Source organism: Lissotriton helveticus, chromosome 7 (assembly GCF_964261635.1).
Source record: "Lissotriton helveticus chromosome 7, aLisHel1.1, whole genome shotgun sequence".
Lineage (NCBI taxonomy): Eukaryota > Metazoa > Chordata > Amphibia > Caudata > Salamandridae > Lissotriton > Lissotriton helveticus.
In genome coordinates, this window is record NC_136068.1 from 831800298 (window position 1) to 831825534 (window position 25237).

The 25237-nt window shown below is 42.2% G+C and overlaps 1 protein-coding gene across 1 annotated transcript in view; it reads right to left on the reverse strand.

Annotated features, from left to right (window-relative positions):
- The window catches only part of ADAMTS2 (ADAM metallopeptidase with thrombospondin type 1 motif 2), a 1744160-nt gene that overhangs the window by 330203 nt on the left and 1388720 nt on the right, over window positions 1–25237 (reverse strand). Inside the window, exon 11 of the mRNA XM_078653324.1 lies at window positions 18180–18325. Within this exon, the coding sequence (XP_078509450.1) occupies window positions 18180–18325 (146 nt within the window). The remainder of the gene's footprint in view (window positions 1–18179; window positions 18326–25237) is intronic.

The following is a 25237-nucleotide window of genomic DNA, read 5'->3' on the forward strand; positions in this document are numbered from 1 at the left end:
CCTCTGGATCGCTGCACCTCTGGTCCCTGGGGAGATCCTGCTGCTGTGCACGTCCTTCGTCTCTCCGCGGGTGCCATTGTGGAGCCAGGCAGTCTCTGGCACGCAAATAGTGGTGCTTGTAGGGCCGCTGGAGATGGGCTCTCGTGCTACCTGCCCCAGGATCCGCCGTCCGTAGACTGCAGGAGATGATCACGGTCCCCGCCGAGGGGGAAGAGCCCCGCGGCGGTTCCGCCGCTGCAGGGCCGCCGTCGACAGCCTCCGACCCCCCTCGGTCCTCTGCCGGCGTGGGACGGGGCTGCAGTTCATGGTGGAGGAGGATGAGGGGCCAACAGCAGGCCCAGTCCTGGCACCAAGCACCTATCGGGCGCGCCCGCAACCGAAGATCGTCTGGGCAGGCTTTGCTCCGCAGGTCAGTCTGGGCCAGTGATGGGTGGCCGCCATTTTGAGTCCGGGCCCGAGGGCAGATGTTGTCAGCCGTATCCGCGCGGGTACCGCAAAGTGCCACTGTTTGCGGGCATGCACTGGTGCTGCTATGATTCCGCTGTCCGTGAGGGTGTTTTTACCCCCTGGTCGACGAGATGTAATGACCTTCTGGGCCGCCCGGCTGTGGAGCCTCAGATCACGGCCGCCATCGTGGCTTGCTAAGCCACGCCCCCCTAAATTACTCCCATCTGATAACAAATGTGGGTGGGTGTCGACCTTGCGTAGACACAAGGGCCAGTGAGTAACGTTTCCAGATGTCTGGCATGGAGAATGCATGATCACTGCGTGTGCTGTGTCCTGATTGGATCAGTATTTCTAACTTCATGTGGCATCTAACATTATAGTGTTTTGGAAACAAGCGCCCCTACGGCCATATGCGCTATATTGGGACCAATCTCCCCCGACCATTGTGATGTAGCTGCCTATTTGTGGGATTAATCTGGGTCTTTCCTGTTTGCACGTTTGTTTTGCTGGTTATGTGACACCCCACCTGTGATCTGTCAATCAGTTGTCTCATACCTAGGTTGCAGGGCCTGCCTGACCACATAAATCTGACTCGGGGGTTGATGGAGAGGTCACATTGTGTGATTTCGACAAAAGTGATTCAATTTCGTTTTGATGCACACATGTATCATTGCCTACATCAACATTGATATTATTAGCTGTTTGCTGCAAAATGTGTTTCTCTCCTCCTCACACCATATGATATAATCATATTTTAGACAGTTTTCTCTGTCATATGCTTATAATGTACAAGTATATTAAAGAAAGAAAAATGCTTGCTATTATAGCTTAGAATTCTATGACCTAACCAGGACATGTTAGATAATAATGTTTCTTTTCATAAGGGACACTGAATAGCTAACAGAGTAGGTTTACAAAGGTTCTCATGAGAACCTTCCTAGATATAGTTTTAGTCCTACATTGCAGCCTCATTCAAATAACAACATGTCGACATGGACATTTACTAAGGGAATCAAGAGAGAAGACGATAGACGATTAGAAGATCCTTTTTCATTTGCTCAAAATTACATAAGCACCTGTTCTTGTAGCAAAATGTTTGTGCTTTCTATATAGTACATGTTCCTAGCTAGAGAGTTAAGGAATGCTATGCACATCTACCCTGCCATGCCTCTTAGCACTTGACTGTGCTATCCTTGCCTGAATTGCTGTTAGCTACTGCAAAAGTGCTTTTCTGTTTTTGTCCAGATACCTTCAAGGGATCTTAGCTACTGCTGTGATTAATTCCTTTCACCTCTTTTAACAGTTGCTACTGCACCTGTTAGGGAACACAGTTGAGTTACCAGAACTACTCTTTATAGGAATTTGATCTTTCACAGGTATTATTCATTTGTTCCAAATGTTACTTGTTTTTTTCCAAAAGAACTCTTTATGGGGTCTTGCTGGATAGGTTAGGTCTTTTAGATTAAGACAGGGACTCATTTATGTATGGAACACGCTGTTATTTTGCATGCTTGTTCTAACCAAACTTTCTGTAACTGGATTTATTTGACTAATCTGAATAAAATGACAAAAATACAGACAAAAAAAACATGTCAAACTTCATCAAACCTCTCATCATTGATTTAACATTAAATGCTGTAAGTTGATTATTTTAGAAATGGATTTGGGCTGTGCTCTATTCTAACACGGTGGCAAAGATTTGTCAAGCCATGAAGAAATTGGTGTGGAATATTGGAAGCTTATTTAGTAAGTTTTAAGGTAGTGCTGTTTATGAACTTTTCATGAGATTTCAACACTCACAAATCCTAGGTGTCAGCAGAGTGGGTATTCCTGACAGGATGGCTGAATATGGGCCTTGCTCTAATTACATTTCAAAGGGTTCTGCCTGCAGAAACCCCAAAGGAACCTAACACCAGGCCAGCCATTGCTTTCGCTATGTTTGGAGCCAAGATCAGGGGAAAGGGAGAGCTGACCCGAACCATTTATAGGGGTATAATAGGGAATTCTCCCACACTAAGGTGGGCTCTGGGTATAAATGTTGAATCTTCAGATCCTCTCAACAGAACACTCTGGACCTGTGGACGATTGAGAAGAAGGGCTGTCCTGCTGCCAGAAGGATTGCCTTGCTGTGCGAAGAAGAAAGATTGGACCTGCTTGCCTTGGTCCCAGGATACCAGATACCAGAGTGACTCCAAGGGTCATTTGTCTGACCTTCTGTGAGAGCTACAGGGACACAGAAAAGCTTCCACAGGCCTGCCCTGCCCTGCAACTGCCCAGTTGACCAGCACCAAATGGACCTGCTGTACCTACCTGAACCTTGCTGCTGGCATCTACTGTATTGAGTCCTGATCCTAAAGAGGTGCTACCCTGGAACTGGACGCTTGGCAGGCATCAGAGGGTACTTCTACCTGCCTCACTGAAGGTCACATCAGATGCAACATACTGCCACGCAGGGCCCTACAAAGCGTGAGAGAGTGGGGCTTACACCCCTCTTAACCAATTCATTATCCATATATCTTACATTGGAAAATATACTATTTAGCTGGACAGGGTCAGTACTGTTTTAGGATAAGCTAACTTTACCCCCTTTCTGTTTCATATTTTGTTATTGTGATCAAACGGCTGTGTAGATTTTAGATTACAGAAGAAAGGTTGGGCGATCTGTGTCAAAGCTGTGTATATTCTTCTTGGATCCGCCGATGTCTAGCAATGTACTGATCACTACGTGTATAAGAGGGAGTTCCGTGTACTGTGCCTCAATGTTTTTAACAATGTTAATTATTGTATTAAATTGCAGAAATTGACTCTCTGGTATGGGATATTCATTTTGGAAGGTTTTGAAGGAGTGTCATCGTACAAGTCACCTAGCTTGATAACGTCAGCCCAGCCCCCATTCAAGTTCTTGTATCGACAGCTGAAGGAATGCTTTTAAGCTCAGGAATACACCAAAGAGGTGAACTAGCAGAATATGGGGCTTTTGTATTTGTTTCAACAAATGACTACACCAACAGTGATTTCCACTACTGAGACAGTGCTACCGTCCAATTTGTGAGTCAGGTAACGATCACTGATGCCTTCCCCAAAACATGCATCTTGATTGCCAAGGGATTCAACACCAGGACAAACATAAGTGGGGATAGGGAGCATCGCTGCCTTTTACCCCTGGCGATGGTGTAACTGCCAGAAATTCATCAACATGTGTTCATCCTAGCTGTCGCAGCAGCATGTAATAATTTATCCACTTCAACATTTGAGGGCCAAGCTTGGTAATATTGGGAATAGTGACCTATCTGCCCACTTATCTACATGCTATAGTTGATGGTTGCTGTTTGCTGAGTGGAGTTGTAGAGACATCATGAAACAATCTTGGATATAAACTCGTACAGTTTCAATTATGCCCTTGGTAGCATGGATTTGTGAGTAGGCATATGAGGAAAGAGTACAGAGAGACAGAATATCCTGGATGTGCTGATAAACAGTTGGAAAAGCTGTAGGGGAAAGAGAGAGCCTTGATTTAAGTTCCAACCAATTTGATTTGATCAGTGAACTATGGGAGGAACTAAAGTACAATGTCAAGGGACTACTCTAGTGCACAACTGCCCATCAGCAGCACACCACAGAGGGCTGACTTAGCAGCACTAGCAGAGGTTACAGCCAACATGACAAGCATCTCACCCTTCCAGGAAGGCGTTTATCAGAATGGTAGGATGGGCCTGGTAAGGTGTCTTCCCAAACTTTTCATCTAGTCATACCTTTGACTTTAGTGGATATTCTTTCTCAATGTCAGGTAAAACAATGGATGCCCTAAAGTCCTCCTTTGTTGGCCTACCAGAGTCAATGACAGATTTAGCTCTTAACTCTAAGTATCAACCTGTGAGAGATACAAATGTGTCTAATTTGCTAAGGGAGATGAGGGACCTGGGCATGTTAACTCTTTGGAAATTCCTGTTCCCTGGGCAGAAGAGAACTTAACATGAGTTCAGTTAGACATAATGCGAATTGAATTGGCCCTCCAAAGGGTTTGCACTGGAAAGTTAGTCTAGAAAAAGGAGTAGACTTTAGCTCTAACTCCTGTATATGTCATAACTGATCACATACATAGTGTTTCCAAAAGTAGCCGGTCCTCTGCAAGGGCGATGGAGTAAATTACTTCAGCGCCCTGACGGGTGCCAACTTCCAAATTCTTAATTTGTCCCTCGGCCAGAGGACGTTTCAAGCATTGACAAGAACCGCCATCAAGGCGAGTTCTGTCAATGCTCTGTAGCTTTGACGGACAGCTCCCTCAAACATGAAGGAACTGTCCAGCAAAGTTAAAAAATTTTTTATTTTCAAACGAAAATCCCAAAGCAGGAAAGTAATAAAAATAATCCCCTCTCCCCATGAAAGTTTCCTCTTATGGTGAGGGGGTATTTTGTGGTGTTAAATGCCTCTTACTACCAGGTTTTTCCTGAGAGGGAGGAACAATGAAAACAGCTTTATGTCTGCTCGTCAAAATTAGGTCGGCGGACATATAGCGAAATACTTGATGGCCCGACAGAGTAAGGGCCTTCAGAGATGTTTAACCATGGCAGAGACAGAGTAGTTATGCTGTCTTCAAACTATGGTCCACCCAAATCAAAATTGGGAGGGTTGACCATAATGTTGGTGTGGAGGAAAGTCTGTTGCTTTTGCAACAGAGTTCCCTCTCTGCCAACATTTAAATCAGGCTCTGAGGCACATAATAGATCACGAACAGCACACAGAATAAGCCATGACTTTTGGTTTCAGAACATCCAGTAGCTACAACGGGGACTCAGGTCTTCTACGAGGGAAAAGCCAACCAAACAAGTTTTTTGAAGTTGGTTGTAAGTGACTGGAGCCATGTCATGTACATTTCACTGTTAATGTGCTTGCTGCACATACAAATGAAGTTGCCTGTGTTCACTGGGAAGGGCCTGATAAAGCTGGCTCTGATGGGCTTCACAATAAATTTGCCGTATGGCAGAAGATGCAATTAAGTTGCCACTGTCTCCTCCCACTATTCCATCAGAGGTGTGGCCAAATGTTTAAAAAACAGCCCATTGCAGGAGCATGGACCAAAATGTTTTTCTAAGATACAACACCAGAAATAGGAATTTGGTATTTTTACTACCTAATCTACTGAGTATATTATCCCAAGCTCTCTAACGGACTATGCTGTGTATGCAGTGACACAGGAAACAAAAGGATTCTGGTTTTGCCCACTGGATTATTCATCAAGCAGCTATAAATCCTCAGTTACTGATCCATTGTCAATAAGGTTGTGCTTTGGACCATTTTCAGAGAAGTAATGACAATAAAGGTGGCTCAAGCCAATTAAGGGCCTAAAATGGAACTCCATACACCTAAAGATGATGGCAAATTTACCGAAATAGGTTCAAGTATAAAAGTCCAAATCACCACACTAGAGTCCTCAGTTCGACAGATTGAGTAAAATAGCAGTGCAGTTTGGAATAAAAATGTGCTTTCAAAATGTGAAGATATTGGTCTAAAATGTAAGATTTGTTGGTATCCTTGAAGGCATGGAGAGAGCTAAAAGATCCAGGCAGTAATTTGGATATGGTTAGATTGCTTTGCGATTTCAATAGTGAAAAATATGCCAAATGACCCAGATTCTAATGGGCTTCTTGTGAAAAGGCAAATAGTCAGCAATATTGTCGCCTTTTCCAGGATTACACAAATAAAAACTATTATTTGCTATGGCCTGAGAAAACTAGATTTCCAAATAGCTGTGGTTCCCCGTTCCAGAATTTTGCCTCTGATATAGCCCACAGTCCAAAAATGTATTTACACTCTCTTACCAGATTTCAATTTCGGCAAACCTATTTCCCATTTCTAGGTTGAATATGGAAATGGACATTCAAGCTTTTCTGTAAGATGGAAGAGGTAAGGCAATGGATGACTAAAAAGCTAAAGAATTATAATAAGAAATAGGAACTAAACTAATAGTGGGTATGAAATTGATTGTTTTGGGGAAAGTAATAAGAGTATAGAAATTTGCTAGTGTATGAGTTGGCTCATCTTATGATTAATCTGGCTGAGAGAGAAATTTCTGATTTAGGATGGGTGATCTTGGCCAAAACAAAGTTTCTTATTATAGGTACGCTTGTTTTCTTTTGGGAGTGTTTCTTTCTAGGGATGCTGGGTGGGACAGCTTCACCATGCTTGCATGACCCTTTCTATAATGCAAATCAGTGTAATTTTTCTATGACTCGATAATGTAGTGGTGCCTATTTGCAATAATAGGTTGCCCACTGAAAAGTCAAGGGGTCATAATATCATATACATCTCACATAATACATGTCCTCAATGTTGTTTTAAAAAATATCCAATTTGGTGTAGATTTTTCTTTATTTTTGTAGATAATGCTTAGAAGATGATTTCGATGTCAGATGGCACACGGACAGGAATATTCTAATATTGCATTTAGGGGGTTGGGCTGCTCTCCCTGTGAGAGTGGTGTATGTGGAACAATGAAGCTGTCATAGGGATAACTGTCAGAGTTGACAGTGGTAAATTACTACCTCCTGTGAGAAATCCAGAGCCCTGGGGAGACTTTTCCTAAGCTCTATGTAATGGGGGCCATTATAAATTCACACACTTACTGGCTATATGAACACAAGTGTCCCAGTTGCTCAAGAGAATCACTAAGATGAATGACATTAATTGCCCATTGATGTATACAATTGGCTCAACGGATGGATGGCAGCATGTGCATTCCAGAGAAGGGCTGTTTACTTATTTCAACAGAAAACCTAATAGCCAACAAAGGTTAGATTATTCCTAAACTTCAAAATGAAGGTCTTGTTTAGGTTCAGGAATCTTGCCACCTGTTTCTTCAGATAATTCCACAACTGGTATTGGTTCTCATCCTGGGTGGCAGATTGATAAGTCTTTGTTTGAAGTTTAAACATGTAGTATCTGAATTATTTGAGTTCCATAAGGGAACACTGCTGTCAGACTGACGTAACCACTATCCTGTAGATCTGAATGTTGTAGCAGGTATGATGTGGGACCCACTAGTGTCCGTCCACATCAATAGTGCCAAATAAGTCCAGGACTGTGCTTTGTACTGACAGCAAAGAAAGGACAAGGGGGATAGGTATCTGAGAGGAGCACAGGAGAAGCATATGTTTTAGTAGTAATGCAGCTGTCCTCATGAAATGGAGGCTCTATCAGGTGTTCTGTAGAGAGTGTGAACAATTAATGCTGTTAAAAAAAATCACCCTGCAAATCCTACTAATATAAACTATACCATCAAGTTGAGATCAATTCTCTACTATTACCCCACTGCTTAAATATAAAGAAAAATAAAGGGAAGATACTGGTGATAGAATGCCATTTCTAATTTTGCAAATTAAACCTCTTTATTAGCACAATTTACAATGTTAAATAACATGTGCTCATTTAACACACATAATTTGTAGTGAAGAATCAGGCTTAGCCATTATAAGCAAAAACACTCGAGTTCACATGTAATAACGAATTAAATTAGCTAATGACATTTAGAATATTGACTTTACACGTTTAACGGCTATGCTTATGCATTTACACAGTTGATTTGCACAAGAAGTTTTCTTTTCTTCCCACTGCAAATGGTATTTTCCAGAAATCATGTGGGTACCAGCTAACTTACTACTCCCTTCCTTGGACCGATATAATAGATGGCTGCTGTTCTTAGTCCTGGTAGGTTTAGCAAGAGATCAGTATGGAGTCGTCCCCCTCACTTGTCTAAAAGCTGACAAGCCTAGGCAAATGCATCTGAGCATTTACAATGTTCTTGACGGGGACTGAATTGCAGCAGTGATAAAAGTGGTGCCCTGGCATGAGTGGACACGGTGGCCATGCTGACTATGTATCACTAAATAAGTGGGTGTTTGAGATCTCAATGACATGCAGAGGACCACAGATTTCTGCATGTCCTTACAGGAACAGATGTGCTATGTGTTGTCAAGTTAGGATGCACGCGAAAAAGACCTCTTAAACTAGAGCTCTAACATTGAAGCAAATGTCTCTTACTATCTGTGATGCTACAGGTGCACCATTCCAGAGGAAAACCATCATAGACATTATTGCATTGAGAGCATGGAACGCTTCCAAGTGATGTGCTGGGAAAAACTTGAAATGTACCCCCTTTTTGGGGGTGTATGCCCATTATTTAGGTTATGTGAGGCCAGTGATGTAACTGGGCAAAACATGAAAAATGTCCAGAAACCCACAAATTGGAAGGGCAGTGGCAGAAAAAGGGTTGAGTCAGGAAGTGTGAGGCTATAAAAGACTGGAATCCTCAAAGGTGAAGTCAGGGACTGTCAACATTTCATCTGTAAACTCTGGCAAACCCTGGCCCTAATTAATTATTGAGCAGGTAATTAATATAAAAGATCATCAGGCTTATTTAATGGGTCAAAAAAAGACCACATTTTATGATAGCCCAGAGGAGTGTGGCATCTGCAGCACGGATAATGTGTGCCCATTAGACGTCAGTTTGTAATACTGGTCTGATAGCTCTGTGAGAGAATGCGTTTGTCCCAGAGAAATAACACCCCATCGTTGTGTCACCAAAGGAAAGCTTTAAAATGAAGAAGCCCACCAATCCTTCAGGGAGCGTTAGATAATACTGTTTGGCTGAGGTCACATAACCCACTTCTTACCACGGGAGCCAGACAATTGGCTGTTCTTTGGCTTCCCAGCACAAGGTAATTTGATTAGAATGGAACCTGCCCAAAAGCCCTCAGTGTGCCCCATTCCACACCTCACAGCCAATGCCATGTGACTCATCTACTCTCTGGTCCCCACCACTTCCCCTTTATTGGAAATCTCACAGGGAAGAATTACTCAGGCATCCATGGCAAAGGAGAAAGAAAAGGGTGAATCCTATTTGGTCCTATCACATCCTGACAGGCAAAATGCCACTTGGCATCCTCGTATCACCTTGCAAAACACCATGTGCACCCTCCCAGCCTGCAATACACAATTCTGGCTGCTCAGGCACATGCACAAAGTAACCAATAAAAGATAATCAGTTCAGCCTTCCACCCACTACATCAAACAACCAACACAATAAACACACACTTTTTATTTCATGCTATTCGAGGCTCACCCAGCAGTCAAGCATGCAGAGACATTTTAGATCTCACACTTGAAAGCCTTGTATGAAATAGGAGATAACCAAGCTCAAGCACAATAATTAGATAACAAGAGAAGAAGTGGAAAAGCTCACATTTGCAAAGAGGACCCCAGAGCCAAGAAAATGTCTGCACTGCACACAAGAACCTCACCATAGAGGACAAGGCGAATAATAAACAACCATCATCAGTGGAGCTGCCAAAAGGGGCCCTCTCAAAGACCATCAAGAGCTGTGTGAGCTCCATATTAGATCCACCACTTGAATGCAACCAAAAATATGGTCTTCAACACCATCTCCACAAGAACCTGACATATCTCCTGTACTCATTGAGAGCTCCCTTATATAAATATAAAATGAACCCTTCATCAATTTTGAAAGACATAACTGGTCATACATCAATGTTTCCCTCACCCTAGCATCTTCCTGGACTCCTTCAAGACTGGACAGATACTATAACCATCCAATCATCTATCTGCAATTTCTTTAAAAGATCATTGAGATTCCTGCTGCCAGCCAACTACATGAAAAAGTCAAGAGCTATGGCCTTCTCCAGAACTACTAATCTTGACTCAGTCGTAATGCTGTGCAGAGCCAGCAATGATTGAATTTGTTGACAATGCCCCTCAGATCACCAACAACATTGTCCAGACCTCTCTGCAGCATTTGCTATTGGTTACCACTAAGCACTACATAACACCTTCACATCAAGGGTAGGCTTTGGTGTAATAGCTCTGTAATGGTATATGTTCTATGAGAAGAACGTATCTCAGATCATCCTGATCAATTGCTGTTGATCTGAATTTACCACTGTTAAACATGTGGCTTCAACCTCTCACCAATTATCTTCAACCTGCACTTGGTGACTCTCAGTGTTCTTCTGGCAAGAACTGGCTTTTGGAGCCCAGTATACTTTGATAAGATAGGAGCCCACAATCTTTTCCCCGTCCTGATGAATGCCGCAGACCCCTTGGGCCTTTTAGGCAGAAACATGTCGACGACTATAATCACTGTGGTGATGGGGTACTAATTCCCCCCATTCCCCACGTTTCATTTTAATACCAAGTAATTGCCTGTTTAATAAATGTATTTTGGCATTTGCATTGGTTATTAAAAATAACTCACTTTCATGGGCCCCCACTTAGATTTAGAAGTGCCTCCCTGTCTGCAGGTGCAGGCCTGCTCTCTCCCAAACGGAGTTTCTAGAAAGAGAGGACTGCCAATGATGAAGCATGAGACCTGCTGGTGTGTGAGGACAGACCTTCACTTTTTGTGTGATGCCCGGTACTCTACCAAGTACTTTGTAAAACACCCGGTCAATTCTATTCAGGGTAGCTTCTTTTGTGTATACATGTTAAGGTTGGAGGCTAGCTTACTGTGAATACCCTGTGCCTCTAGGTAAAGTGAAGGGGGAGCTGCACAATGAGAGAAAGAAGATTTTTTTTTAAAAGTAGTTCCTGATTGTAAACAGCGGAAGGCTACACTGTAAAAGCAAGGATAAAAAAGAGATGCGCTGTATGGGAGGGAAAATGAGAATAGAGAGAAAAGGCAATAATACAAAACACCAACTTTGGTGAAAAACTCCAGCTAATTTTGAAGTTTGAACTGTGTACTGCATTTACCAGGATGCAAAGGGGGGAACTGTGCTGGGACTGTGAGGCAGGGTGCTCCCAACCCCCATTCTGTTTAAAAGGCTCCCTTGAGCTAGCAAGCAGACGAGCTTTGGAGATGCACCTGTGTGCCTGTGGGTGGTACTGTGACCTGAGAGAAAGTTGGCAGCATTTCCAGCAACCCCAGATGATTTTTCTTTGCTCTCTAATACTGCTGCTCTCTACTGAAGATGGGCTCAACCCAGAAACACGTGCCTACAGATATACAGCAATGTCTGCACCAACTTTGGTGGAAAAACTCCAGCTAATTTTGAAGTAAGTTGGAACTGTGTACTGCATTTACCAGGATGCAAAGGGGCGAACTGTGCTGGGACTGTGAGGCAGTGTGCTCCCAACCCCCATTCTGTTTAAAAGGCTCCCTTGAGCCAGCAAGCTGACGAACTTTGGAGATGCACCTATGTGCCTAGTGTGCCTGTGAGTGGTACTGTGACCTGAGAGAAAGTTGGCAGCATTTCCAGTAACCCCAGATGATTTTTCTTTGCTCTCTAATACTGCTGCTCTCTACTGAAGATGGGCTCAACCCAGAAACACGTGCCTACAGATATACAGCAATGTCTGCACCAACTTTGGTGGAAAAACTCCAGCTAATTTTGAAGTAAGTTGGAACTGTGTACTGCATTTACCAGGATGCAAAGGGGCGAACTGTGCTGGGACTGTGAGGCAGTGTGCTCCCAACCCCCATTCTGTTTAAAAGGCTCCCTTGAGCCAGCAAGCTGACGAACTTTGGAGATGCACCTATGTGCCTAGTGTGCCTGTGAGTGGTACTGTGACCTGAGAGAAAGTTGGCAGCATTTCCAGTAACCCCAGATGATTTTTCTTTGCTCTCTAATACTGCTGCTCTCTACTGAAGATGTGCTCAACCCAGAAACAAGTGTCTAGAGATATACTGCAATGTCTGCACCAACTTTGGTGAAAAACTTCAGCTAATTTTGAAGTAAGTATGAACTGTGTACTGCATTTACCAGGATGCAAAGGGGCGAACTGTGCTGGGACTGTGAGGCAGTGTGCTCCCAACCCCCATTCTGTTTAAAAGGCTCCCTTGAGCCAGCAAGCTGACGAGCTTTGGAGATGCATCTGTGTGCCTGTGAGTGGTACTGTAACCTGAGAGAAAGTTGGCAGCATTTCCAGTAACCCCAGATGCTTTTTCTTTTCTCTCTAATACTGCTGCTCTCTACTGAAGATGGGCTCAACTCAGAAACACATGTCTAGAGATATACAGCAATGTCTGCACCAACTTTGGTGAAAAACTCCAGCTAATCTTGAAGTAAGTCTGAACTGTGTACTGCATTTACCAGGATGCAAAGGGGCAAGCTGAGCTGGGACTGTGAAGCAGTGTGCTCCCAACCCCCATTCAATAATACAATGCAGGCAAATTAGATTGCCAAAAAACCCATCTAATCATGAGCAGGACGTGACTCTGTGGAGTATTGTACATAATACTATTTGCACCAGACAGCTGGAACTGTCTGTAGCCAGACTGTAAAAAGCTGCTCTCTTACCATCTTTACCATGTAACCAGCTGCTCTCTTCCCCAGTCATGCACCCCTAACAATCCCCAGCAATGAACATTCTAGAATGTTTCTTTGCTTGATGATGTCTGCTTGGGTTTTGAGATGTATTGTGGCGTTATTCACCGGATGGTATGCTTCAGCCTTACTTGGTGAAATTATTCAAAACATTTGCACATTCAAGATTATATTAATTAAATATATTTGCAGCTAAAATATTCAGGACTATCTTAATATGATTGAAATGTACATAGATGTAATGTTATCCCTGTTTATTGTTATAAGTATTTTAATAATATTGGCAAAGAAGAATGTTTGTCTTAAGTAACAGCCTGAACTTCATCAAGAAGGCAAGACATGACATTAAACTAATGACCATTAAAATATTCTGGAATCTTTTGCAAAATGTTAAGGCCAAAATAGTTGTTTCCTAAATTTCCTAAAAATGTATTTATTTGGATATATCGCGCATATTGGGAAAAGTGATTGCATAACGTTATAAGACAAAATTATAAAGATAAATGTTTCTTACATTGCGCTCACTTGATAAAGTTTAGTTTGCAGAATTTTTGATGCCCTACTCTCACTGGTAGGAGCATCATCACACTCTATACCAGCCAATATTGCTTTCTATTCTGGAGTGGCCTATAAGCCTGAGTAGCTAGGCCATTCCCAAGGAACAAGGAACGTGATGTAGAACCTGGAATGATAGGTGGAATAGATGCTGGTACTGGTACCATGAGGATAGGTTCAAAATGTCACTGGAGCCAGAAAGGCAGGTCTCACATTTAACCCTGCCAGAATCAATGACAGAAGGACACTGAGGTGGCCTCATTCTGAAAGAATTGGTACAGTTCCTCTGGCCTCAAACAGTAAATTCATGGCATCTAAAAATAATTGAATACCAGTGTAGAAATTGGCAAAGCTACTATGTGGATCAACTTATGTTTGCATTTCTGGGTCAGCCTTTTTTCTGGTTGGTTATCGAAATGGTCATAGTACTTGGCAAAGGAAAAATACTTCCAAACAGGAGAACAGCCAGAAAAAATCCCTATACAGATGAGGTAGTGTGGAGGTAAACCACAGTAACAAAAAGATCCTAGCAAGTTTTGACTTTATATTCCAGGGTGAAAAACCCAAGAGTGCAGCCTTTCTGCACTCTTGGGATGGAGAGAAGAAGGCAAAAGCTATTTCCCAGTCTGGGAAGGAAGGCTATAAATAAATGCCACAGCCTAACAGATCAAGAAACTGGTGTTGTGGTGTCAGTGAGCATCATAACCTGAGCTTTTTCCTGTGCCTTTATGCTTGTAAAATAGCTCCAGATAAGTTCTCACTGTTGATATTTGTGTATGTGATCTGTAGGTTGCACGTTCAATTCATACAAAAGCCACCTCAGCCTTTCATCCTTCCAGCGAAATTAAACTGAGCATCAATCTGAATTGGGTAATATACAAGTTTATTAAATTGGTTTATGTAAAGATCTTTAGATACATGCACTATAAAAATAACAGATTATCAATATTAATATGCTGGAGACTTTGAGGAACTTGGCTTTTTTCCACCTCTTTTTGTGGCACAGCCCATTAGTCAACCCCATGGCAGTCTCCACATTTTCTCTAACCTACTGCTCCAAGATTGGACTGCTGAAGATGAACAGGAGATGACAGCATTTAAGATTTTGTTCAATTTGGCCTTTACTGGAAGGTACTCAGAGGAGGAGGGTGACACACCTCCAGGGTGTAAACTCCTGGATTAGCAAAGTAAAGAGACTTAAACCTACAGTGTGCCCATGGGAGGGACGAGTATTGCTCAACCTCCTGCTGCTCTGTACTCCGTCCATCACCACCCCTTTTTGTGCCGCTTTGTTCGCCATAAGTTGGCAGGGTATGCTCAGATGTGAGTCCCTTGCTCACTTTGCCATTGGATTCAAGCAAGCCTGCTGAAGACTGCTGTAATGCCAGAAACCGGTTCTAGAAAGCTTGAGTCCGGTCCAGGGAAGGCATGGCTTGGCAGTTCGGGCTGGACTGTTCCCATGAGGCACAGGGTCAGACTGATTTGCATATGGCCATGTCTGAACTTGGGTTTTCCAGAGTGGGCTAAAGAATGGTGATCAATTACCCAGATCTGTTGACTGAGTGTGAGTGTTTGATTGGTTCAGATGCTCCGTCCATCACCACCCCCTTTTGTACCGCTTTGTTCGCCATAAGTTGGCAGGGTATGCTCAGACGTGAGTCCCTTGCTCACTTTGCCACTGGATTCAAGCAAGCCTGGCTGAAGAAGGCTGTAATGCCAGAGACCGGTCCTAGGAAGCTTGAGTCCGGTCCAGAGAAGGCATGGCTTGGCAGTTAGGGCTGGACTGTTCCCATGAGGCACAAGGTCAGACTGATTTGCATATGGCCATGTCTGAACTGGGGTGGCAGAGTGGGCTAAAGAATGGTGATGGATTAAACCCAGATCTGTTGACTGGGTGTGAGTGTTTGATTGGTTGAGATGCTCCGTCCATCACCACCCCCTTTTGTACCGCTCCGTACTAATGGCATAGCACCAAAAAGGAAAAGCAAACTTGATTCCATACCCCCTGAAAAGTAGACACTCTCTAACCTGGAGTGTAACAAACAGATCCAACCAGAATAAATAGTCAGGGGCCAGGTGCCAGATGGCCATGTGGCCCTGAAGCTTTACATGCTAGATGTTATCTTCATGCAATCTGGTTTGGCCAGTGAGAATGGGCTCACATACTATATTTCGACTAGGTTCTCTAAAGGAGGCTGCGAAAAACATCATTTATAAAAGAAGCAGTGCTGACTTTAGCTTTGGCACTCACTATATTGTGATACACTAATATTAATTGTATTTAGCCGTGGGTCATACACGTGATCACCACACATTATGCTCTAGCACACAATCCTACATGTCTATTTTTATCCAAATGTGACATACATTAGTGATTTGAAAGAGCCCATTCTGAGTTTGGATTTGACAATCAACAGTGAAGGATCGAAAACGATTTCTTCTGTATGTGTGTTTCAACCCCTTTTATTGATTTTTTGAAGCAAATTTGACGGAAAGATCCCAAGTTATAACTGTGTTTAAGATGACAGCTCCTCCCTCCAAACAGCTCATCTCTGTTATTATTTGAGCACATACATTCATATTTAAGTATTTCAGGATGAGTGAAACAATGACAATGCACGTACACAGACAGATTTTCAGCGGGATTTTACATGAGTGAGCTGTAATACATTGTAGAAACTCACTATGGATAAATAAGAGACATTTCCCTGGAATTTGATTAAACTGTTATCTTACTAGGACATAGCAAGACATCTTCACTATTGGAAAACTTGACTCATTAGCCCTCGACAGGCCATGCGTGTAAAATAATGCAATTCTATAAATATGAGTTTCGATATTAGTTTCGAATTCTACGACCCTATATTTTATTGTTAGTAGCACGTTTATTTTGAAAATCCATACTCTGAATAAATCATACAGTTCCATTAATTCTCATCTTTGATAAATTATTAACAAATTAAAAAGAGGTAAACAAAAATAACCTGGTTTACAGTTTCAGTCTTATTTCCACCAATACATTTTCAAATATTGTTGTTATGTTATGTTATGTTAGTTGCTTTTATACCGCGCACAGCTGCCCCAGCCAAGGGGCGTCCTGGCGCACAGAGAAGGTGAACACAACATTGCAAAAAGCCGCCGAATCAAGGATTTTTATTAAAAAGAATGGTTTTAATAGCGCGTCTGAACTGGAATAGGTCTTCCAATGCTCGAATTTCAGCAGGAAGAGAGTTCCACAGTTTTGCGGCTACCCAACCATACCTCATCACACATATGGAACTTTTTACATTCTGTTAAATAATGAATTTCTCCATATTTCAATATCTTGCACAAAAAAGGCTAAATTGAGCAGTACTATATGATAGGCCGGGCATGTCAGAGTGCATTCCCCCACTGTTCACTCTGTATTTCAAAACATCTGGCTTCAGGAAATATATTCTTGATGCCTACTAACAAGAGCATGGGTATGGAAAATGTGTTGTGAACTGCGGAGATTGCTGAATCACAGGTCTCACATCTTGTAAAACACCCAGTCTCGTCCTCATCTAAGGTTAGGACAACCCTTCTAGAGAGACTAGATGAAAGGCCAGATGTACTGACGGTTTTTGCCCTCAGAAAACCTGCAAGCCGCTAAGATGAAGGGTTTTCGACGGCAAAAACATGTTTTCCGATGTACTACCCCATTTTGCGATTCTGAATAGTTTTCCAAAACACAAAATAGAGTTCCCGACTCCTGCCGAAATGCAGTTTGGAAGGGAATTGTTAGTACATCTGTATTAAAGTTTTGCATACCTAAATCGGCTTATCACAGTTAATGTTGTCCTAATATTTGGCCTCCAATAAGTCAAATGAGGTTTTCGAATACTCCTGGGTTCCTCCCACACTACATTAAACTCTATCTCAATCAAAACCTGTTGGCAATTGTCCAGCCAGGGAAGTGGTAGGGTTTCATCATACCATCTTTGTACTTAGAGTACACAGCAGCCTGGTTTGCACTCAACCTCACCAGCCTCACCAAGTTTGGTTCCCACATGCACCACAAATTTGACTCCAACCTGTCACGATTACCACAAACCTGATTCCAAGTTCAAAGTTCAAAGAGCTGATTTAGGAAAATTGAACACTTTCCTAAGAAAAAAACTTTTTAAGTATTTTAAAAATCTTTATATTTGCACAGCCACTTAGCTCTGCTACGTATAATGCACAAGATTCCTTTGTGCTCTAAATGTCTCTAGTCATGGAGTTGGTGTGCCCTGACCATCTCCATGTAATACATTGGTAATATCGGCCATGAATTTGATAATATGGTTGAATTTTCTTTACTAGCTGAGATGCTCATTTGTCTTGCCCAGGCAACCTGCAATGAAATAATCAAACTTCTTTATCACTTCAAGTTTGTTGTTGTACAGTTTAGATTATTTCTGTGAGGTATTGACTAAAAATCAAAATCATGAATTTGCTTCATTTAGTGACAAATTGTGGATTTACAGAATAACTCAAAATGATTTTTGCAACTTACACAAAGAATTTTGAGTTATTGCCATGAGTATCAGTCAGGTCGTTTTCTGATCCCCTGAGAATGTACAATGTACAATGTGACTTATTAGTATAAAGGACGCATCACAAATTGCTTTCCTATAAAGCAGTTGGTTTGCAAAATTGCACATACCTAGGTTTAAGAATGAGAATAATACATCTGCTCCTTAGCTTCCAAAAGTCCTCTAAATAAATGCAAACCATTTTGCACTGCGTTAGTAAAACATGAAAAGGGAAGAAGAAAGACATACACGCTTAACAAGAAACCTTCTCTTAAGAAATGCCAAGTAGTGGCAAACTTACTGTGGATTATCACATTGCCTTGTCCTGTACTTCACACCAGTGCCACAAGTTCGAGAACACGAGCCAAAGCCACTCCATGCTCCCCAGTTGCCGTCCTGCTTCAGGATATCTGGAGTCAGCCAGATACAATGGCCTTTAAAGCAATGCTTTGGAAACAAAAGAATGATATATACGTCATTTATGCGGAAACGGATATTAGGTTTTGTTTACTGGTGTTTCCGCACTCCACACAGAATTGAGAGGAGAGAACAACAACCAAAACATTTTTCAAGTGTACCTCGGTGAGCAACTGCTTGTTCTTTTACATCTACACATATTGCACTACTAACACAATACATTCCTCATTCCCTAGACACTTTTTAATATATACCTCCATCTTGCTAACCTATCATTTAAACTCACCTCTCTCAGAAAATATGTTAACTCCCTCTCCTCACTTAACCGCCCCAATCAGTCTATTTCCCTGTACAATGAACAAAAAAACTCTACACTCGCCCAGCAACAGGACACTACCCACCTCCTATAGCGATACACTTAGAACCTTCCCCGCACTAAACGACCTCCCCGCCTCTGACCTACCTGACCACTTTACTCCTTTCCCCCCCTGCTCCTTAAAAACTGACCCTTTGATCACACAGGCCCCTATCCCCGTGATCACGGGGACTAACAGAGTTATATCTTCCCCAACTTCACCTAGGCTTCCCCCGCAATTTACCACAATCCACCCCTGCCTCCCCCCCCAACCAACCCTACACCCCTTACTTGCATGCTGGTTAACTGTCGCTCGGCGGTCCGCCATGCGATTGAAATTTCTGAAACGATCCTTAGTGAATCCATTGACATCGCCTTTCTTACTGAAACTTGGCTTAAAGATCACTCCTCTTTCATTCTCGATATACTCTCCCCCCTGGCTACTCCATCCTCAGGAAAGATAGACCTGTCAAAACTGGAGGCGGGCTAGCAATAATCTATAAAAACAAGCTCCAACTCTCCCCTGTGCTTAGCCTCGATCTCTCTACTTTTGAATACCTCGGAGCGGAACTTAAAGTGCAAGGCTCCCCTCCAATTCGATTACACAACATCTATCACCCTCCCGGCGACCCTCTGCCTTTTGAAGAAGAATTGTCTGACCTTCTCACCCAATCCTCACTTTCCAACTCAAAAAACCTCTTCCTCTGAGATTTTAACCTCCAATGTGAACAAAAAGGACGATCCCATGGTTAACCTCCTCACTAATCTACTGGACATCAATGACTTAAAGCAACTATGCCACAGGGCTGACTCAGCCAGACTCCTGGGGAATCCCCAACCCCTGTCACCCTCAAACCAGACAGTCAATCCACAAACAGGCCAAGGCACACTGGGCCTTCCATAGAGGTGACCAATGTGCACAAAAAGGGAAGGGTTAGGCCTGGTCAGTGGGGCCACTGACCAGGCGGACATGGCAGTTCACAGACTACACACAGGCACCGCGGTGGCACGCCTGAGACACCATTTTAGGGCTACTCATGTCGGTGGCACAATCAGTGCTGCAGGCCCACTAATAGCATTTGTCATCACCAGCCCTGGCACACCCAGTGCACTTTACTAGGGACTTCATGGTGATACAAATATGCCAATCATGTATATCCAATCATAATAACAATTTACACAGGGAGCACTTACACTCTGACACTGATCAGCAGTGGCAGAGTGTCCAAAGCATCTAAACCAGCAAAAACGAAATCCAGCACAGCATCAAAAATACAGGGGGGAGAGGCAAAAAGATAGGGGGAAACCACGCCAAAGATGCCAGGTCTAACACCCTCAAAGATCGTTTTGGCCTCAACTGTCCAGTCCTCAAATGGTTCACCTCTTTTCTCCAACACAGAACCCAGCAAATTAAAATCCATGACTGCCTTTCTAAACCTCTGCCCGTCTCCCTAGGGTTCCCTCAGGGCTCTATCCACTCCCCCTAACTATTTAATCTATTCATGGAACCCCTCACCCTCATCCTTAACCCCTTGCCTGCTAAGGCAATTCCCGCTGGGTGCTAAACTTCATGAATTCCCATTGTTCATGACAAGGTCAGCTCGTCATAAGCACAGCTCGAAGTAAACTGCATGACGAGCTGACCTTGTCATTAGCATGGAAGTGGTTAAACAAGCGGGAATCAATTACCACCTCTACGCCGATGACACTCAACTCTACTATAAGATTCAATCCCGCTCTGATGTCCTTTACCTCAATGATACCTTGTGTAAGATTCAATCCTGGTTCCACTACAACCACCTCAAACTCAACCCAAAAAAGAACGAAATCATTCTTTTCTCCCCTAAAAACAACTCGCTCCCCATTCAATCCTGGATCTCTCCCTCACAGCACTCAACTGTTCTCTCACTATATCTAACTCAGTTAAATCCCTTGGCTTTAACATTGACCAAAACCTTACTCTTATCCCCCATATAAAAAACTCTGCCAAAAGCGCACTCTTCACACTCCATCACTTAAAGAAAATCAAACCCTTCATTCCTGCTGACGACTTTAAATTAGTCATCCAATCGCTGGTCCTGTCAAAAATCGACTATCCTCGCTGGAACTCCCAAAGCCCACCTCGCCCCAAAAAAATCTGTTCTCAACCTTGCCGCTAGGCTCATTTCCGACCTTAAACGGTTTGATTATATCTCCCCTGCCCTTAAAGACCTCAAGTGGCTGCCCGTTGAAGGAAGAGCTTCCTACAAGACTGCTTGCATTACGCACAAAGCCTTGCAGCAACATTCCCCTCAGTACCTCACAGATAAACTTCAAAAAGCCGGCTGCTCTAGATCATTGAGGAGCTCCAACACCCTCGCTCTTGTCCCTCCTCTATTAAACAAGAAAACCACACAATCTCGCTCCTTTTCTGGGAACGCACCCAAGATCTGGAACTCCCTCCCAAATGATCTTCGTTAAAACCCCTCTTATTTCAGCCTCAAAAAAGACCTCAAACTTCTCCTGCTTAACAAATACTGGGGTCCTTAAATCCTCTTTTGGCCACTCATCCCACCACACCTCCTATTGTTCTTCTACCCCTCTCTTTTCTTCCCTCACCCACTAAATCCTCCCTCCAGTCCTTCCTTTAGGACCTGCCTCGCCCCACCCGGTTTTACCTTATCCTCCCCCCTCCTCAGCCTCCCCCCATTCCCATACCCTGCCCCCCTCTTCTCCATCCTTTCCCTCCCACACTAGGCTAATTTCTCAGGACCTGCTGTATCCCTTTGCAATACATGTAATGTGATGGTGTAAAACTAGAATTGTTTTTACTTTCTTATTGAGTTTTGAAATCTACCTCATTGTAATTCTGTTACTTTCAATCAATTCAACTCCGTATAGCTGTTCGATTTCGCCTTAAGTATCCCCTTCCCTTGCCTCTCCCCATTCCTATTCCCTACCTCTATCTTTTCCATCCTTTCCCTCTCTCACTAGCCTAATCTCTCATGATTTGCTCTAACCCGTTGGCAACTATCAGACGGTATAATATTTAATTGCTTTCTACCGTCTGTATTGGTTCCTGAATACTACCTCGTTGTAAAATTGCTATATTGAAATGTACACTCATATAAAGCGCTCTGATACCCTCGGGTCCAGCTAGTGCTATATTAAACAAATAAATAAAATAAATAAATAATGTTTCTCAGTGTTAAGAGGGTATTGATATTAGATTTATTCATTCATTTATTCATTGTTTTAGTCAAAACTAAATGTGCCACTAAGGGTACACTTGATAAAAAGAAAAATGAAGACAGAAATAATTGGTTCGAATGTACGAATTGTATTTGAGGGAGGCTTGCGATTTTCGATTTTGGGAAATGGTATTTACCTTAAATATGGAACTTCATTTCTCACTGCACGCAACTTATTTGCCGCCATTCTTTTATTTGAATTTTATCTTATGTCAGCCATGTTCCTTTAAACTATTGGCCTGATTACGAGTACAGTGATCCATAGGACCACTGTACCCGCGGTGGCAGTCCAATGACCGCCACACTGTGAGACCGCCCGCAGTTTTACGACAGCGGTGGTTGGACTGCCACGAGACTGCCGGCACCGCCGGGATCAAGGATCCCGTTTGTCTTGCACCTGCAGGAATATGCTGCTGCTGAACCCGCCATTAAAAGTGTGGCGGAATAGCAATAAAGGGGGCCCTAACATGGCACCCTGCCAGATTTGGGCCTAAGGGTGCATGCAGGGGGAGCCATGTAGTGCCCCCTGGATTTGCACCCCCCCCTTCCTGCACGATGTGGCATAAATGCCACACCGTGCAGGAAGGTGCAGTTGGCGCTCTGACTGCAGTGGTCTGTATGATAGGCTCTTCTATGACCCTAGCAGACTGCCCCATCAGACCACTGCAGGACCACCCGTCAGACCAGGATTTAACTCCTAATCTGGTGGGCGGTCGCACCATGGCTTTTGTGATCCCACAGCAGACGGCGTGTTGCACCATCCGCTGTAGGACCACCAAAGTCGCAATAAGGCCCTTTGTCTTCCTAACAGTAATGAATGTTAATTGACCTGTTCATGTTTGATTCATCCATTCACATTCTTGTCAAGTGACACGTTTTATATCTGCTCTAGTAACATTACAGTAATTAAATGTCTTCAGTTCCTTGATTTCTATATAGCTATTGGTTCATGTATTAAACTGCATGTTTCCAGTTAGGATCGTTTAAAAACAATGATTTTTTTTAATTGGTATATGTATGGGGATAGTTCAACATGATAACTTTTCCACATAAATCTAAACGATAACAGTTTGTTATTTACTTAGAATTCAGTTGCGGCCAGGCCGTGAGTAGATACATTAAGCCCTAACGGTTCCTTTGTTTTGATTTCCTCTTTGGGTGGACCAGTTTCTCACTTGCTTACCCAGGTCTTTAAGCCACCCCTGCCCAGCTCTTGCATTATTATTTGTGTTCTGTTAAGCATGCTGATTCTCATCTCTAAATCATGGCCCAAAAAGGAGGTCTCAGGATGGTGTCTATTTGAGGTGCCTGAGTCACTGCACTACAGATGAACTCGGAGTAGTAGCAAGTTGCTTCTTTATTGGTTTGATACTTTCCGTTTGTAGATTTTAATTGCATAGTTGGCTTTTGGCTTTAGAAGACCTAAACTGATCCCTTCCAAATTGGGATGCTTTTTTGAACTTTTTATTTCATCTTGGAATATCCATAGATTGTCCTCTAATGTAGCAACATTTAAAAAATATTCCAAATCCATATTGGTAATTTCCCTTCTTATCCTGTCAGTGAAAAACACTGACAGGTTAAGAAGCGAAATTACAAATATGAACTTGGAAGATAATTTAATGTTTGCGATATTAGAGGGCATTCTAGTTTCTAATCGACTTTCAAATTATGATATAGGCACTTCAATCATATTAGTGGATTCAACATTACTTTTTACCCATGGATTCAGAATGCACCATCTCTTTGTCCAAAAAAAGTAGGGAAAAATATCCACCGGTGTTTTTGATATATGAAACATTTCAGTGCTTCCTAAAAAAATTAGCATTCAGCCTCACTTACGAAAGTGAATTGACAGAGGACCTGTTCAAATTCACCGGAAATGTACAATTAAAAACATTTTGTAATCAATCTTAAAATGAGATCACACAACATGGCAATTGAAACATGGATATGCTGCTATGGTTGGAACAGACACGAAACACGTATGGCTGCCCTAGAATTGGAAAAATTGTCTCAATATGAATGTGGTATGATATAACACGCACAGTCAAATAGGTGAACCCATTCATGATGAAATACATATGGTTGTTTTGAAATGGAAAAGCAATTGCATGAAAAGACTAATATAAGAAACACAAAATTATTCTTTGGCATTGTTTTTTCAAAACAACAACAACAGTTTTTTCTGTCACTATGACAAATGAAACCTTGTATTTACTTTTGGGAATTTATGGTGTTTTGAATGACCATTATTTATTTTTTCACTTATAATGAATTCATTGATTGTGAAACTTTACAAACAGTTATAATACATTTTGAAAGTGATTCAATTTAGCGAGGACTTTACCTTGTGTACCAAAATGCCATAGGGCTATGTTGATTATTTATGTTCACCTTTCAGTTTACGTAACCCTATGTTTTCCTTCAACTATGTCCTGTTTGTGTAGGTGTTATTATGTGTATTTGAAAATAATTTCAATAACATAATAAAAAATATGTGTTTGTTTACAGATAACAATATACATAGATATTTGTGAAAATATTTGTCAAGTTTTATACATTACGTACATTGTTGATTACAGTGGTGGCTGGTCAATTCTGCTACAAATGTTGTTCAAACACCTGATGCATTTTGCATTGAGTGAGTGAGGATGGCAAAATATTCCGACCGTGCCAATCTAGGTTGAGAGGCTTTTTATTAAAATAAACTGACATGTTACTGTGCTTGTTTGCTCACAAATTTATACAAAAAAAGTTATAGGTTTGGAAAACAGCTATGTACAGAACATTCCAATGCCTAAAGGTCTTCCGCAATACAAATGATAATTGCTTCCCAGCAAAATACGTTAAAACAGAAAAGTGTGCACACACTGTAAACACTACATGTAAAGCACACAGATATTTGTATTGTACCATCATCATCATCATCAAAAAAACTTTATTCGGTCTAACAAGACCATAAGCTAAAGTACTCTTCTTGAATACTGTTTCCTTTCCTTCTTCTCTACTCTCTTTCTTTCTCTTTCAGCTGCACTTAAGCTCCTAGCAAGACATTGGATAGGGGTGCAGCCAAACATGTATACCACCTAGCTGTACCCACGGCAAAAACAGCCAAGTTGGGCTGATACCCTGTAACGGTAAAGCGTTCTTACATGTCTATAAAATGTAATAAAATACTTTGAAATTACAAAAAAAAGCACATGAATCATATTTACATACATCAATCAATAAAAACAAAATACATCCAAACCCACAAGATAAAAACATTAAAAATAAAATCTAAAACTTAAATCATACTCAGAGTAAATTATCTTGTCATAGTCAACTTGCACAGTTAAGAAACTGAAGGGGGCA